The sequence below is a fragment of the Sus scrofa genome, chromosome 2 (assembly GCF_054392235.1).
Source record: "Sus scrofa isolate SSC_HxYL_T2T_F1_AM1 chromosome 2, Sscrofa_HxYL_maternal_Yorkshire_Landrace_v2.0, whole genome shotgun sequence".
In the NCBI taxonomy this organism is placed as follows: domain Eukaryota; kingdom Metazoa; phylum Chordata; class Mammalia; order Artiodactyla; family Suidae; genus Sus; species Sus scrofa.
Genome location: NC_139384.1, coordinates 40,375,763 through 40,393,691, shown reverse-complemented (window position 1 = coordinate 40,393,691; position 17,929 = coordinate 40,375,763). Strand labels below are relative to the sequence as shown.

General features: G+C 34.7%; 1 protein-coding gene across 4 annotated transcripts in view; it reads left to right on the top strand.

Moving 5' to 3' along the window:
• The window catches only part of ANO5 (anoctamin 5), an 84,321-nt gene that overhangs the window by 8,828 nt on the left and 57,564 nt on the right, over positions 1 to 17,929 (top strand). For 2 of the 4 annotated variants that reach the window (XM_005661072.4, XM_013994479.3), the window contains exons 2-4: positions 3,271 to 3,317; positions 10,084 to 10,131; positions 16,788 to 16,829. In XM_005661072.4, coding sequence (XP_005661129.3) covers positions 3,271 to 3,317; positions 10,084 to 10,131; positions 16,788 to 16,829 — 137 coding nt within the window. The remainder of the gene's footprint in view (positions 1 to 3,270; positions 3,318 to 10,083; positions 10,132 to 16,787; positions 16,830 to 17,929) is intronic. The other 2 variants (XM_021083250.2, XM_085010093.1) reach the window with 1 other exon arrangement.

The following is a 17,929-nucleotide window of genomic DNA, read 5'->3' as shown; positions in this document are numbered from 1 at the left end:
TTTTGTTGCTAAATATAATATGTGGCATGATTACATCACATTGTATTTATCCATTTTACTATTTCTGGATATTTAAGGAAATGATGGTTTTCTAGTTACTCCTAATATACTGTTACTGACATTCTTATACATTCCCATAGTGCATGTATTCTACTGAGTTTGTACCTTAAGATAGCATTTTTCTTTTCTTTCTTTCTTTTTTTTTTTTTTTTTTTTTTTATTTCAATGGCCACATTTGTGGCAAATGGAAGTTCCAAGGCCAGGGATCAAATCTGAGCCGTAGCTGAAACCTATGCCACAGCTACACAATGCCAGATCCTTAACCGACTGCTCTGGGCCAAGGTTTAAGCTGCACCACTGCTGAGACAACACTGGATCCTTAACCCGCTGCTCCACAGCAGGAACTCCAAGAAAACAATTTTTTTTACAACGGTATCAAAAAGAATAAAATACTTAAGAACAAAATTATCCAAGAATGTGAAAGACTTGTACAAATAAGACTATAAAACATTGCTGAAATTTGAAAAAGCATAAACAAATGCAAGCTCATCCCATGTTCATTGATTGGAAGACTTAATATTGGTAAGATGTCAATACTACCAAGGCAATTTACAGATTCAAAGCAATCTCAATCAAAATTGTAATGATATTTTGGAAAGAAATAGGAAATAGGAAAATCCATCTTCAAATTCATATGGACTCTCAAGCGACACCAAATACCAATCTTGAAAAAGAAGGACAAAGCTGGAGGACTCACACTTACTGATTTCAAAACTTCCTACAAAGCTACAGACATCAAAATATAGTATGATGTCAGTATGAAGGTAAATATATAGGCAGTTTTGGGTTAGTAGATGCAAACTATTACCTTTAGAATGCAAAAACAATGAGATTCTACTATATAGCACAGGGAACTCTATCCGGTCTCTTGGGATAGACCATGGTGGAAGATAAAGAACGAGAATGTATATATGTGTATGATTAGGTCACTTTGCTACACAGCAGAAAATGGTGCAACATTGTAAATCAACTATACTTCAGTAATAAAAAAGACAGATATATAGACCAGTGGAATAGAACAGAGAGCCTAGAAATAAACTCTTGCATGTATATGGTCAAATGATTTTTTTATAAGGATGCCATGACCATTCAATGGGGAGATGACACTCTTTTCAGCAAATGGTGCTGGGATAAGTGTGCAAAAGAGTGAAGTTGGGCCCTACTTAAATAGTCAAAAACCTAAATTATAAGCTCTAAAACTATAAACCTTTTATAAGAAGACATAGGGCAAAAGTTTTATGACCATTGAATTTTTTAAGCCATATTTATTTTATTCTTAATAAAATTTTTCAATTAATTTCTTTTTTTAGGTTTTTATTCTTTATATTATAGTTGATTCACATTGTTCTGCCAATTATGACATTGAATTTGGTAGTGGTTTCTTGTATATAACAAAGGCACAAGCAAAAAAGAAAAATAGACAAATTGACTTCATGAATATTAAAACATTGTGCAGCAAAAGACACTATAAGTGGAGTAAAAAGTCAAGCCACAAAATGGGAGAAAATATGAGCAAATCGTATATCTGATCCAGATAGAGAACTCCTAAAACTCAACAATACAGAAAAAAAAAAAAGTCTGATTCAAAAATGGGCAAAGGACTGGAATAGTCACTTCTATAAAGAAGATATAAAATTGGCCAAGGAGAACATGGAAGGATACTCAACGTCATAATCACTAGGGGAATACACATTTAATGCTAAGAAGAAGTACTACCTCAAACCCATTAGGATAGCAAAACAAAACAAAACAAAACAAAACAAAAACGGCAAGAATTGGCAAGAATGTGAAGTAATTGGGACCCTGTGCACTGTTGGTAGAATGTGAAATGGTACAGCTGCTGTGGAAAACAATGTGGTGATTCCTCAAAAAATTAAAAGACTTACCATGTGATCTAGCAGTTCCATTTCTGGGTATATATACCCCAAATCATTGAAAGTATGATCTGGGAGATATTCATACACCCATGTTGATAGCAGCATTATTCATAGCAGCTAAAATGTGGAAGCAAGAGAAAGTGTCCATCAGTGGATGAATGGATAAGCAAAATGTGGTATATACACACACAATGGGGTATTACTCAGCCTTGAAGAGCAGGAAATTCTGACATATTCTATAACATTAATGAAACAAACTACTCACATAACAACAAATACTATACAATTCCACTTATCTGAGGTACTTAGAGTGGTCAAAATCAAAGAGGCAGAAAGTAGATGGTGGTTGCCTGGGGCTGGGAAAGGTTAGAATGAGGAGTTGTTAATAGTTATATAGTCTTTCAGCTTTACGAGATGAAAAGAGTTCTCTAGATGAATGGTGGTAATGGTTGCTCAACATTATGAATGGATTTAATACTGTCAAACTGTACACTTGTTAATGGTTAAACAGTAAATTTTATGTTATATGTATTTTGCCACAATAACAAAATTAGGAAAGAGAAGCTATACAAATGGTAGGTTTATATTTTCTGTATTTTCAGAACATATACCAATACTTCCTAAAGTTACAGTTGCTGTGGATGGTTCTTAAGTGATAGCAGTATTTTATTCCATTCCAAGTGTGACATTCTCCCCCCCCCCCATTTTTTTTTTTTATTTGGGAAGTTTTTCACTTGTGAGACATTTTCTAAGTATTTTTTTAAATTGGAGTCCCTAGAGAATAATAGTCAGTGTTCTATATTTAAGATTTTTTTAATGTCAGAAACTTACTTGAAGATAGATTTCAGTTCAAACAATGCATAACTATCATGAAGCTTTCTGTGCTTTCTGTGAATCAGGAAAGGAATTTGCCCTATTTAAAACTGGTAGTACTCTATTAGCACTTACAATCCAGGAAAAAACACTGATAGATTGTAAATCTTACATGGTTATCTTAAGAGATAGCGATGGACATCCCTGTTGAATGTTTTCCTCTTAGCGGTTTTGTGTCTATGAATTAATAACTGCATTTTTCAGAGATAAGTTTATTTCTTAGTGAGTGAGATTATATTTTACACACCAGTATTTGATGCTTTTCCTCTAGTACAAGTTTTGGTACTGAATTCTTTTTGTTTTGAACAACTTATCTCCAGGAAGATCTTGCATCTCCCAGTATTTTTCCCATTGAACTCTTTTTAAAAAATTTTTGAATTCCTATTTTCTCCTGATCAGACTTTTAACATATTGTGATCAGTTGGCCATTTTAACTTGATTTTTTCGTTGTTTAATTTAGAGAGAAGATCCAGTAGAGAAGCAGACCGCTGTTTTGAAATAGCTGAGGTAAGTTAAATATATGTATTAGCTTCTTATATGTCATAACAGAAAATTGAAACAAGGTTAGAAATATACTTCACAGAAATACTTAGGTCTTTGTACCTTAGTTTTTTACTTGTACTGCATTGTTTATATTTTGTCCTCTAGCCCATTCATTTTTGAGTCAGTAAAGCAAATTACATGTTTCATGCAGATTTTTTTTTTTTTTTGGCCCTTCATCGTGCAGAAGTTCCCAGACCAGGGATCAGTCCCAAGCCACAGCAGTGACAAATGAGACAGAGCAGTGACAGGGCCAAATCTTTAGTTACTAGACCACCAGGGAACTCCTTGCACAGATTTAGTATTGAATCTTTCTGGATGTTACAAGGGAGCAGACATAAATTTTGATTTATTCTGAGGCTTCCTATAAAATACACTCAGATATGCTGAGACTTGATATGCAAGAAAATGTTATTTGACTAACACTTTGTCTAAATATAAAGCAAGTATAATATTTGACAGCTTTTTTCTGTTAGTTATTAGTAGTACGTGATTAGCGCATTTTGATTGAGGTATACTTGACATGTAATGTTATGTTAATTTCAGATGTGCAACATAATGATTTGCTATTTGTATATACTGAGAAATGTCGGTATAAGTCCAGTTGCCATCTATCATCAAAGTCACAGGTTTTTTTCTAGCGATAAGAGCTTTTAAGACTTTTTTTTAGCAACTTTCAGATATGCAATACACTACTATAGACTGTTGTCACTATACTGTATATAACATCTCTATGACTTATTTGTAACTGAAAGTTTGTACCTCTTGACACCTTTCACCCATTTTGCCTACCCCCAACCACCTCTCTTCTGGTAACCATCAGTCTTTTCTCTGTATCTATGAAATTTTTTTTTGATCATTTGTTTTATTTTTTAGACTCTACATGTAAATGACATCATACAATATTTGTCTTTCCCTGTCTGACTTATTTCACTTAGCATAATACCCTCAAGGTCCACTGATGTTGCAGTTGGCCAGATTTTATTCTTTTTTATGGTTAAGAAGTATTCCATTGCATATATATATATATATATATATATATACACATCTTTTTCATTCATCTATTCATGGATAGTTAGGTTGTTTCCAAAATTTGGTTATTGTAAATAGTGCCACAATGAACATAGAAGTATGTGTATCTTTTCAAATTAGTGTTTTCATATTCCTTGGATAAATAATTAGAAGTGGAACTGCCAGATTCTATGGTAGTTCTGTTTTTAATTTCTTTGAAGAATCTCCATGCTATTTCCCATAGTAACTGTACCAATTTATATTCCCACTAGCAGTGCACAAGTATTCTTTTCTCCACATCCCTGCCAACACTTGTTATTTCTTGTTTTGATGATAGCCATTCTGACAGGTGTGAGGTCATATCTCATTGTGGTTTTGATTTGCATTTCCCTGATGATTAGTGATGAACATTTTTGCATGTGCCCGTTAGTCATCCATATCTCTTTGGAAAATGTTTATTCAGATCCTCTGCCTTTTTTTTTTAATTGGATTTTTTTCTATTGAGTCATATGATTTCTTTATATATTTTGAATATTAATCTCTTACGTTAAATGACTTGCACATATTTTCTCCCATTCAGTAGGTTGCATTTTGATTTTGTTAATGATTTCCTTTCTTGTGCAGAAACTTTTTAGTTTAATTTAGTCCTACTTGTTTATTTTTGCTTTTGTTGCATTTGCTTTTGGAATCAGATCCAAAAAATTATCTTTAAGACTGATGTCAAGGAGCTTACCACCTATGTTTTCTTCTAGGGTTTTATGGTTTTTGGTCTTACATCAATTCTTTAATAGATTTTGAGTTAGTTTTTGTATATGGTTTAAGATAATAGTATAGTTTAATCCTTTTGCATGTGACTCCTCAGTGTCCCCAATGCTTCAATTTGAAGGCACTATCCTTTCCACATTGTGTTTTCTTGGCTCTTTTGTCATAGATTAATTGATCCTATATACATGGCTTTATTTCTGTTCCATTGTTCTATGTTTCTGTGTTTATACCAATACCATAATGTTTTGATTACTACAGCTTTATCATAGTTTGAAATCAAAAAGCATATGCTTCCAGCTTTGTTCGTCTTTCTCAAGATTGCTTTGGTTATTCAGGGTCTCTTGTGGCTCCAGGCAAATTTTAGAATTGTTTGTTCAGTTCTGTGAAAAATACCATTGAAATTATGATGGATTAGTCTGTAGATTATTTAGGGTAAATATGTCCATTGAGTAATATGGACACCTCAACAATATTAAATTCTTCCAATCCATGAACATAGATATATTTCCATTTACTCATGTCTTCAGTTTCTTTCATCAGTGTTATTTAGGTTTTCTTAAATTGGGTGCATAAATATTTACAAATATTATATCTTCTTGGACTGACACCTTGCTTATTATGTAATGCCAATCTTTGTTTTTATTGCAGTCTTTATCTTTACATCTGAAGTGAGTCTCCTGGAGGCAGTGTATAGAGGCGTCTTATTATTTTTACCCATTCAGCTACTCTTGTCTTTTGATTGGAGAATTTAGTTGCTTGTTACATTTACATTAGTTGTACTTATTGCTGTTTTGTTCATTCTTTTTCAGAGAGAATTGTTCCATTTGTAGCCATTGCTCTCTTTTCCTTTCTTCATCTCTTGTTGTCTCCCCTTGTGGTTTGAATACTCCCTGTGTGGTATGGTTAGATTCCTTTCTCATTATCTTTTGTGTGTGTGTGTGTGTGTGTGTGTGTGTGTGTGTCGTGTGTATAAATTCCCCCAACAGCACCTCCATCTCTGGAGAGAGCCCTGACAGGCCCTCACTCCTCTGATATATATTTTAAGATTGGCAAATGAATCTTTTTCACAAAGTTTAGGTGCTTTTAAAATTGCCTCTTTTATGCTAGGATCCATGTTGAGTGAGTCTGCATGTGAACCTTTAAGAGTAGAATCTTAGTTCCACATAGCCCTAGGTCTCCTGGACATAAGCCCTCTTGATTTTCAAAACATTCACTTTTGGGGCTTGTCTCCTTGGTGCAGGTCTCAGGGGTCAGGGTGCTTGATGTGTGGCACAGTCCCCTCACTTCTCCGGGAGGAGCTCTCTACTTGTACTCCCTCCTGATTGTGGATTAGCCATGCCCAAAGTAGAGTTTTGGTGGGACTGCATTTCTGCTTCTTCTACCCCCATTGATGTGGCTTTTTTGCCTTTGTTTCAGAGGTGCTAGTAAGAAAGTTTTCAGCTTTTTCAGAGAGAATTGTTCCATTTGTAGCTGGGGATTTGGTGTGTCCATGGAGGGAAGTGAGTTCTGGATCTCGCTACACTGCTATCTTGAACCTGAGAAATGCTTATTGATAATTATACCAGGGTTTAAGTTATTCAAACTGAATTAATTAAATACATTAAATAAAATAAATGAAATTAAGTAAAATTTATAAAAATGCAATATTCTCTTAAGCAAAGACTTTATATTATTTATATAAACTTGCAAATAGATACTAACAACTTAGATTCAGGGTTTTGGTTTGTTTTGGTTTTGGGTTTTTTGTACATAGAATGTAAACATTCTAATGGTGTTTCAACTGAAACAACCTTTCTGGTAGGCTTGGTTGACCCAGAGCAGTACTCATGGAGTTGGGTGTCCTTGAATTGGGTTAGGGATGAACAGTCAAATAGAAGAAGTCTCTTTAAAAATAGCTTTTTAGGAGCAACTGAAATGCCCACCCTGGGACACACAGGCTATAAGAATAGGTTGGCTGTGTGCTAGTTAGCTGGGTAAACAGGCCCAAAAGGCTGGTCTACTTAAAATTTCTAGAAGTTCTGGGTTCATTTAGAAGCTTAGTGACCAAAATGCTGAGTGAAATAGAATATGAGGTCTATCATATTTTTTAAAAGATAAAGTACTTTGAAATAAAAACAGTATCTCTCTGAAACAAAGATGAAGAATGGCTGATTAAATTTATTAAATAGTTATATTATTAAATTACTTCAAAAATGACTATAGTTTTTACTCTGGAAAAATGAAGTAGACAAAATTGTCTCTAGTTCTTCTGCTAAGTACAGGTAAGAACCCTGGACATTATATATAAAACAACCATAAGAAGAATGTGGAAGTCAGAGAAGATAAACTGGCTAGGGATCTTGGGACCCAAGGAACAGCTGTGAAGTTAGTTCCCTGGGTTTTCTCTTTGCTTCTTCATGTGTTAAGACTAGATGCTTGAGCAGCCAGTTAATACAGAAATGCTAGCTCAGACAAATAAAGCATCAAGAAAAACCTGTTGTCCCTAACCATTGGACCAGGAAAAGGGTGACCTAGGAAGACAGATAACTTTTGGTTAATAACTGCTCTTTGTACCCAAACACTACAGGGGAGAAAATATTGTAGTCCTGCCACTATTCTGTGCAAAAGAGCTCAAGTGGGGAGACTAGACTTTCACCTCTGTCTGCAGTAACAAGATGTCCCAACTCCCCTTAGAGTTGGAGTCAGAGAAGGCTGACTCCTTCAGCCCCCACTGAGTAATAATGGACCCGTTTACACACTTTCTGCATGATGTTGGTGGAGACCATATGGATCTCATGTTTAGTTTTATACTTGACAAATAAAACATGTACACTGTAGGCTGTGATAAATAATGTATATACAATATAATTAATATCAAAAGAAGCCATTTTAAAAATTATGTAAAGAGATACACTCAAAAGCTGTTTAGATAAATCAAAATGGAATTATGAAAATAGCCCCAGTAACCCACAGAAAGTCATAAAAATAAAATAGAGAAACATAATACAGAAGGAACAAATGGAAAGCACAAAAATAAAATGGCAGATTTTTTTCATTCCTAATACGCTGATAACTACATGAAGTGTAAGTGGTTTAAACACACAAATTGAAAGAAAAGAGATTTGCAGAGTGGAGTGAAAAAAATGAAAGTAAAAGGACTAAAAATATGTATTATGGCTGAAAATAAATGCAAACATTAACAAAAAGAAAGAAGTTCTACATTAATATCACATAAAGTATACTTTGGAGTAAGAAAAATTACCACTGACAGAGCAGGACATTCTATAATAATAAAAGGAGTCCATCCAACAAAAGACACAGCAGTGATAAATTCTCATTTAACAAATAATAGCATCACAATGTGTGAAACAAAAACTAATAAATAGGAGTTCCTGTTGTAGCTCAGCAGTAATGAACCTGACTAGTATTCATGAGGTCACAGGTTCCATCCCTGACCTTGCTCAGTGGGTTAAGGATCTGGTATTGCTGTGAGCCGTGGTGTAGATCACAGATGCTGCAAATGGGGCCCTAAAAAGCCAACAAAAAAAAAACCTCTAGAAAATGGAAAGCAGTAATATGCAAATCTATAATTATAACCAGAGATTTCACCCTTTTGCCTAGAATAAGATCAACTGAATACAAAAATCAGTAAGGATATAGATGAACTCATCTCACATCAACCAATAGGATGTAATCAACATTTATAGAGTACCTCACCTGACAACAGCAGAATTGACATCTATTTCAAGTGCTGATGGAATGTATGCCAAGACAAACTACGTTCTGGGCGATAAAACAAAACTTAACAAATTTAAAATAATTGAAATAGTAGAGAGTGTTCTCTGACTACAGTATCATCAAACTAGAAATTAGTAACATTGTTAACAGGCATATCTCCAACAATTGTAAACTAAACATACTTCTAAACAGTCTAAGGGTCTGGAAAGGGCCTCAAAGGAAAAACAATACAAAAACAAAAAACTCCAATGACCTGAATAAAAGTAAAAATGCAACATATTAACATTTGAAAGAGTAGACATAGCAATTCTGAGAGGGAAATTTGTAGTGCTATATGTTAATATAGAGGAAAAGTCTCAAATCAATAATAAGCTTCCATTTTAAGAAGTAAGAGCAAAATAAACCCAGAGAAAGTAGGAGAAAAATAATAAAGAGCAGAAATCAGTTAAGTTGAAAATAGAAAAACATTAAAGCATTGAAACAAAAAGCTAGCTCTTTGAAAAGGTAATAAAATTGAGATTTCTAGCTAAACAGATAAAAAGAGGAGAGAGAGGGGGAGGGAAGGAGGGAAGAAAAGAGAACAAGAGGGAGAGGAAGAGAGAGAAATGTTTGAGTGATCTCAGGAGTATATGTTGTGGTATGTGATCTGACATGGAACATTAAGATTTAAAATCCGCCATACAGCAAGAGAGGCATCACTGTTGCTTTAACAAAATTGATGTATGGCTTTTCTCTTGGGTTATAAGTACAAATCCTTAAGAATTCTGGTGGTGCATTTTTCCCAAGGTATTCACTTTAATGGTTGCAGGCAAATGTTGAAAGGCCTAAAATAGCCAGGTAATTCTGTCCTTCCTTTTGGTCCTGGATTCAGTGTCATTCAAAGAATGGAGCTCCTTGTTATTTCTATGCAGTGTAGTACTTCTTAACCATTTCTTGTGTCTCAGATTTTTTTTTATGATTTGTTAAAGCTACCTTCAAAATTCTCATTTTCTCTCAAGGGCTCTTTGCGTCTTGCCCCATCCCCCACATATGTATACACACACATTACACACCTACATATGCATGGCTATACGCATAGATACAGATAGTTCTACATCCAGTTTCAGGTGTTTCGTAGCTCCCTTCAGTTGTAGGTTTAGAATTTATGCATGAAAAACCTAGAGTTTTTGTTAAAATATATATGCTCTCCATTTGTATTACTATTAACAGTGTTTTATCTTCTCCACGGTGCCATTTGCAGGACCTGAGCAGCAAAGAGTCCAGCTTTCTCATCAATGAAGAACCAGTGGTAAGCAGCCGTCAGTACTATACTTTCTCACATGGAAGTATGTCTTTTTGTAGTTATCGATGGTCAGTTCACAGTTGTTTTTCAGGCTCTTATACCTGACAAGTTTGGGAATTTATTACTTTGGAAAAAAATCATTTTCTTATAGGAAAAAAGTAGCATCAGACACATTCATGAGAATGACACATAAAGCATTGCACTTTGCTTTCATTTACTTTCTCAGTTTTACAGATGAGAAAATGAAGGGTCTGAGAGGTTTAATGACTTGACCAAAGTTGTTCATATGTTTAGGGGGCAGATCCTACACTAGATTAGAACCCAAGTTTCTGGGCTGCCTTTGTTATTCTTTCTCCATGTATCTTTCTTCTTACCTGTAATTACATACCTAAGAGTAATCATAAAGAAGTAAAATTTATCTAAAAATCAAACTTGAGGAGTTACCTTCATGATGAAGCAGAAATGAATCCGACTAGGAACCATGGTTGTGGGTTCGATACCTGTCCTTGCTCAGTGGGTTAGGATCCAGCGTTGCCATGAGATGTGGTGTAGGTCACAGACGCAGCTTGGATCCTACGTTGCTGTGGCTGCAGTGTAGGCCAGCAGCTACAGCTCTGAATCAACCCCTAGCCTGGGAACCTCCATATGCCTCAGGCACAGCCATAAAAAAAAGCAAAAGCCAAAAAAAAAAATAATAAAATTTGAATATCAATTAAGATGTTAATAAAAGGATTCAAAATTTTTCATTAGTAAATAAAAATGCTGTTTGGTAAGATGGAGAAATAGAGTTATGTTCTTATACTGACAGCTTTGATACATATGTTTTGCTTTTCACTAATGTATTTTATGTTCCAGAGTTAAGATCATGGAGTTGACCAAATTATAATACTTGAGGAGTTCCCTTGTGGCACAGTGGGTTAAGGATCCAGCTTTGTCAGTGTAGTGTCTCTGGTCACTGCTGTGGTGCAGTTCCATCCCTGGCCCGGGAACTTCCATGTGCTGCTACGGCAGCTGAAAGAAGAAAAAAAAAATTTTACAAAAAATATTTGCCCGTGAAAGCATATTGCTTCCTAAATCCTTGAAGGGGCTGGTGCGAGTAAGAGGCACTGAAGCTTAGCTTGTATTAATTTGAAGGTAAATCTGTCTCAGTTTGCAACTATAAAGCAAAGCAGTTCAGAGAAAACTTTCTTCTTTCTTTTCTCTCTTAATCCTTCTGTTGCAACCATTTTTATTTTGTTTATCCTTCAAATGTGTGCTTTACTTTTCTGTGTGTATATATACAGATGTATATTTATATTCCTCTTGCTTCTTATTACTAAAGGCAGCATTCTTTATATACTGATCTATTCCTTGGTTTCCACTTAAAAACATATCCTGGGGTTCATTCTATATTGTGTACAGATTCCACTCTCATTCATTTGTATGCAGCATAGTGTTCTATTGCGAGAGTTTAGAATTGTGCATTTATCCTTGTCAGGTTATCCAGTCCCTTTACTTATGGACATTTGAGTTGCTTTTAATCTTGGGAATCTTTACTCTTTTTAGTCCTTAACCCTGGAAATCAGTCTTATAATATTTTGGACAAATTATATCTTTCTAAATAGGATTTAGGTATCAAAAAATAAAGTCATATGTAATTTTACTGTATAGTGCCAAATTCCCCTCTGTTTTGGATTTCTAAGAAATATATGAGAGTTCTATTTCTCCACAGACTCACTAACAGTGTTTTAATGAGTTTAGAAGTTTGCCTATCTGTTAGAAAGATAGACAGTTAACTTTTTTCTTTTGGGAGCTTTTTCCGTTAGCTCTATATCCTAGAATATTTTAAATGTGCATTTCTCTCAATGTGAGTGAGACATTTATCTTTTTTTCTACATTGATGGAATGAATTTCATTCATTGATGAATAAATTCTATCATTTCAGTTTATCTTGCTGGATCATTCTGTTTTTATTGTCTCTATTTTCCTGTCAAACTGTTATGTTTTTCTTTTTCCTCTTGTTTTTTGGAGCTGTTTACATATTTATTATTGCCTCCTTGCCTGTGATATAAGTTGCAAATAATTTCTTCAGTTATATCATATACTAATAATTGAAATTTTAAACTCCAAATGATTTTAAAGTGATTTATGCTATTTCATTCTATATGATGACATTGTCTTTGGTTAAACAGTAAATTGTTAAAATTAAGCAATAAGTTTATTTTTTAATCAACTTTTTTTAGTATACTTTTAGGCTTACAGATTTATTGTGAATCTAATACATAAAGTTCCTTATACCTTATATCCATTCCCCTCATTATTAGCATCTTGCATTAGTATGGCATATTTGTGGCAAATAATGAACCAATATTAGTACATTACATTAACTAAGTCCATATTTTACTCACATTTCCTTAGTTTTCCCTAATTTATTTTTCTGTTCCAAGATCCCATCTAGGGTACCACTTGCATCTAGTTGTCATGTCTCCTCAGGCTCTTCATGGTTGTGATGGTTTCTTAGACTTGTCTTGTTTTGGATGACTTTCACAGTTCTGAGGAATACTGGTCAAGTGTTTTATAGAATGTCCCTCAATTATGACTTTCTTGATATCTTTTTCATATAGACTAGGGTAATGTATTTTGGGGAGGAAGACAATAGAAGTAAAATGGCTCTTTTCATCACATTATATGAGGGGTACATCCTGTCATTGTGACTTACTATTCTTGATGCTATCCTTGGTTTCCTGGCTTAAAGTGGTATTTGTCAGGTTGCTCTACTGTGAAGTTTTTCTATCAGTTTTCCATTTTTATTCTGTCTTTGGAAGAAAAATCACAATGTGCAGCCCACCTTTAAGGATTAGGGAGATTATGCGCCACCTCCTTAAGGAATTCTATAGGACAGATGTGATTTATTTATTCATCAATATATTTACGTGTTTTATGTATGTATTTATTTATATCAGTTATGAATTCATGGACATTTATATTTTGCACTATAAACCCAATACTACGTTATTTACTTTGTTGCTCAAATTCTCCTTGCTTTGATTATTAAGAGCTTTTTTGATTGACCCGTGTGTGCCTTTGATATAACCCTATTGACTTTTTTTTTCATTTTCTTACTTTCTGGCACTACAGGATACTCTAAGCTCATCTCATCTTATACTTTTCCCATATCAGTCCTAGAATCAGCCATTTCTTCAGGGAAATTTTCTTTTCATGTTACAGAAATATCACAAAAGAAAAATCTTCTGTTTATCAATCAAGGTCCTATTAGGCATATTCAAAATAGGATAATTGAGGAAGGCTTAATTTAAAAAATTTACAAAAATTGGGTGCAGGAGAAGATCTAATAACCATGAATCCATTATCATTCATAGAACTGAAGGAAATAGGGAGGGAACAGTTATTAGAACTCAGGAGAGAGTCTTAAATAAGACATTCTTGAGAGGCTCAGTGACCTACAGGGGAGAGATACAGACTTCCTGAATCCAACCTCAGAAAGGAAGGTACACTCTTTTCCCTCCCTCCAATCATTTGTGGGAAGCCAGAGGTCAAAGGAGCTCTTTGATGTCTATAACTAGTCACCCTCCCAAGAAAAAAAGAAAGGTAGAGAGGGGGTAGAGAAAGGACCAAAGATATCCAGCAAGATATCGCTGGACATGTGTTCTTTTTGGAAAAAAATTATGATCATTATTATGATAGAACTCCACTGCTAATGATTTCTGTAAATACAGAAGAATTAACATAAATGAACATTTTATTTTATATAAAATAGTCAACAGTGGATTCAATTGAGTACCCAAATGGCTAGCTAAATTGCTTGTATAGAAGGATGCTAAAACCATTAAATGGAATAGAGGAAAATGGAGAAAATTGTACCTGAAAGAACCTGTCTCTGAGTGAGTACCATTTGTGTTTGGGAGAAATAATTTGAAAAGTACTTAGTGTTTAAAGAAGGAGAAATGGGAATTGGAAGGGCATACTAAAAGCATGCCTGAATAACAACCAACATGCCTCTACCAAGTTTTGAAGGGGTGTGGGTCTTGTTATCCTCAGGATGATATTCCAAATATTTAATGACATTCATGGCATAGGCACAAACCGACCAGAAGGTACCACTGAATAAGTAGATCAGAAGCAATTAGTATGACTATAGCTTAGTATTTATAATTGATCTATGTATATACTTAGATATGATTGCTCCCGGACTCAGACATTTAATTCAGACTCCAAAGGATCTTATTCAGTCTCATAGTTTTAAATGCCATTGATATGTTGTAACCCTAAATTTAAGTTTCTAATATAGACATATCTCCTGACCTTCAGACAAAAAATATCCAAATGCTTTCTCTATCGTGTCCATTTGGATATCTAAAGAAATTGTTGCTGAAATATGGGCTACATATGTACTGTGATGGTGAATATAAACACAGAGGCAGAGTTGGAGGAAACAGCAGAAGTAGCTTTAATTGCCAGGCAGAGAGTGAACACGACACGCTAGTGCCTCAAAGACTGTATCCCCACCCCCTGGAGAAGGTAGCAAGGGGTCTTACAGTGTTCAAGGAACAGTTTCTGGACATTTTCCTGATTCGTTGGTGGAGAGGTAATTGGGAGTCTGCCTCATCAGCCTTCTTATTCCAACTGGTCTGGGGTCTCCATGCCTGTGGGCAGCATACTGTTAACTTTTTCCACCTGATGGGGGCTTCACCACCTATAGAACAGCTCTAAGGGCATGGTTCAGAATATTATCTATAATCCTTGAGCAAGACCTAAAGGTCCTTGATTTCGCTGAGTGGCTAAACTAGTATTATTTTGTCTTTTTTGACTGTTTTCCTTTTTCTCTGTATTTTCTCACTTCTCTGATTAAATTGATTGTTTAACTAAAGTTTCTATATAGACAAAAAGGCAGGCAGAGGACACAGGTGGGGTCTGTTCTGGGAAGGCCCCACAGGGTCCTGCTCAGTTACAACATCTACAGATTTACATGTCTAAATTTTTTTTCCTAACAAAAACTGTTCTGTTGAAGTCTTTCATGTCTCAGCCATACACTGTCTATCCTTCTAGGTGTTCATGACAAAACGTTCTTTAAAATTATCATCTTTATTTTTTTATACATTATGTACAATAAAATGTGCCCATTAACAAATTTTAACAAATTACAACAATCTCAGCACTTGTAATGTGGTGGTATTTACCTAACCCATAACTCTAGGGCCAATTTACTCTTTATACATGGCAGTCACAGTGCCTACTAGGGCCCATGATACTTTTTGGAGCCCACAGAAATGTTTTAATTTTAATTTCTTTTAAAACCAGAATATAAAACAAAACCAAATATAATCATATATATTATATTTACTTGGTTTTTGTTTTTCAATTAAATTTTTTAATAGAGGAAGGGGCCCATGAAAGTCATAATGGGGCCCTGTATAGCCCTTTAGTATAAGACTCTTTAATTTCCTTTCACAATTCTGTGATTTCTCAGATGACATCTGAGAAAAACAGTAACCTGTGAATCTTGAAGATTCCCAAGGAAATCAAAGTGCTGAGGTGAAATATTTCAGCCTGGTAGAAGAAGATAGTTTAAAATATGCTTTATTAAATGCTTCCATCTTGTTTCTGTTGTTTTTAAATAACAGCAGTATTAACTGATCTTTACGTAGCAGGTGCATCAGTTTACAGAGCAGGGATTTTCCCTGCTTAGTCACCAGTTGCTCAGGTCTCTGTAGCCTGTTCCAGAGAAACAACACTTTAAGCAAAACTGCATGAAAAGAACTGAAACTCTTTATTGATAATTTTATTAGATTATTTACCATTTTGTTATACTTTAAAATACTCACAATACTTGCCCTTTTTGCCGTAGGTTGTTTTTCTTTCAAGTATTATTGAATATCCCAGATGTTTTTAGATCGTTGCTTTGGTATTTTAAAAATAATGGTCATAGTAACTGAAGACTGAAGACAACCCAACATTTAGATAATTAAATGACTTTCCTTTCCCTCCCCTAGGGTATTGGTAATGAAATGTTTTAATGGTAATGAGAGAATCTTATTCTTTTTTGAATCTGATTAAAGATTTGGAACCTCTTCCTAAAAAATATAATTACACACATACATGATAATTTCAGTATACTTTTCATTAATGAAATATTTTATACTATTGGGTGAACTTTCCGTACCATACATGGTCACAGTGTAACTGCAGTAATTTTGCTTTCTTTGCCTGGTGTATACAAGCATACTTAATAGAATACCTATTTTACTTTACATTTCCATTATTCTCATGTTTTTCTTCATTATTCTCTTTCCTTAACCTAATTCCACAAACACGTATTATTTATAGTTATTGTAAATTGATTTAATTGATACAACACTGTAAATCAACTATAATAAAAAAATAATGCAACAAAAACTAAAAAACAAAAACAAAAAAGAATTTAGGGAAATGTACTTTGAAGTCTCCTTTTTCCCCTTTCATTTATTCTTTATTATTTTCTTCTTATTTTTGTTCTTTTCCTCTTGCTGTCTTCTCCCACCCTCCAGTTTTAAGTATTACACACACACATGCACATTTGCATGAGTGATCATCCTGAGGGTTTGTTTGTTTGCCTGCCTATGTTTTGGGAATCTTTTCTCTAATCCTGGGCAGAATTTGATAACTCTCTATCCATTACTTCACAGTCTGCAAAGCGATACAATTTGTTCCTGAGGCGGCGTCTTATGGTAACCAGTGCTGAATGATGCTGCTTGTGCTTTGAATGGCTGCAGTGCTAGCCTGAGACATTTTTTGCTGCAATGAATACTATTGATATGGGGGAATTTGTCACTGATTCCTATTCCCCAGCCACCTGAGTTTTTAGAATGGTTATTCTTAATATTTGGGGGGATCTGATTAAAGCTTTGGAAAGCTCTTCCTAAAAAATATAGCTCCACACACACACGCACACATTCACCATACACATATACAATTTACATACAGTTTCAGAGGTTTATGAACCTCCATCATGAATCTAGGTTCGGGAGTTCCCGTTGTGACTCAGTGATAATGAACCCAATCCATGAGGATGCAGGTTCGATGCCTGCCCTTGCTCAGTGGGTTAAGGATCCAGTGTTGCTGTAAGCTGTGGTGTAGGTTGCAGACAAAGACTTGGCTCCTGCATTGCTGTGGCTGTGGCCTAGGCCAGCAGCTGTAGCTCTTACTTGACCCCTAGCCTGGGAACTTCCATATGCTGCAGGTGTGGCCCTAAAAAGAAAAAAAAAAAGTATAATTTAGGTTTATGAACCTCAGAATAACTACCTAATTCAAAAGCCATGCAGATATTTGCCTCATTTCCACACTCTGTGGAAAATGATCTCAATGTCTTGTCTAGAGCAAAACGAAAGAATGTTGTGTTTTAATAGTATTCAGTTATATGTAATGAATTACCAGGTTTTTCTTCCCCAGTTATTTAGTTTCAACCAGTTTTTGTTAACAGTCCTAAGATATATATCTCATGGCGATTTACAAGGCTACCAGTGATTTCACAGTATTTTTTAAAAATTTACTGTTTATATTAGAGCAGGACATAATGACAGAAGTTTGGATTTTCCTGGGTACCCTGTGGCTTTCCAGAGAAGGGAGTTATATACCAATTTGACTAAACATTCAGTGAATAACTGGATTCACTATTCTTGCTACTTCATTCCCAAATAGTCAAAAACTCTGAGTGTAATTTTTATTAATTTCTAATGGCACATCTTCTATCACCAGAACTTTTCTTTGGGGACCTAGATTTAGCTTGTTTGAACAATATGAACACTTATAAATATATGTTGTTTAAAAA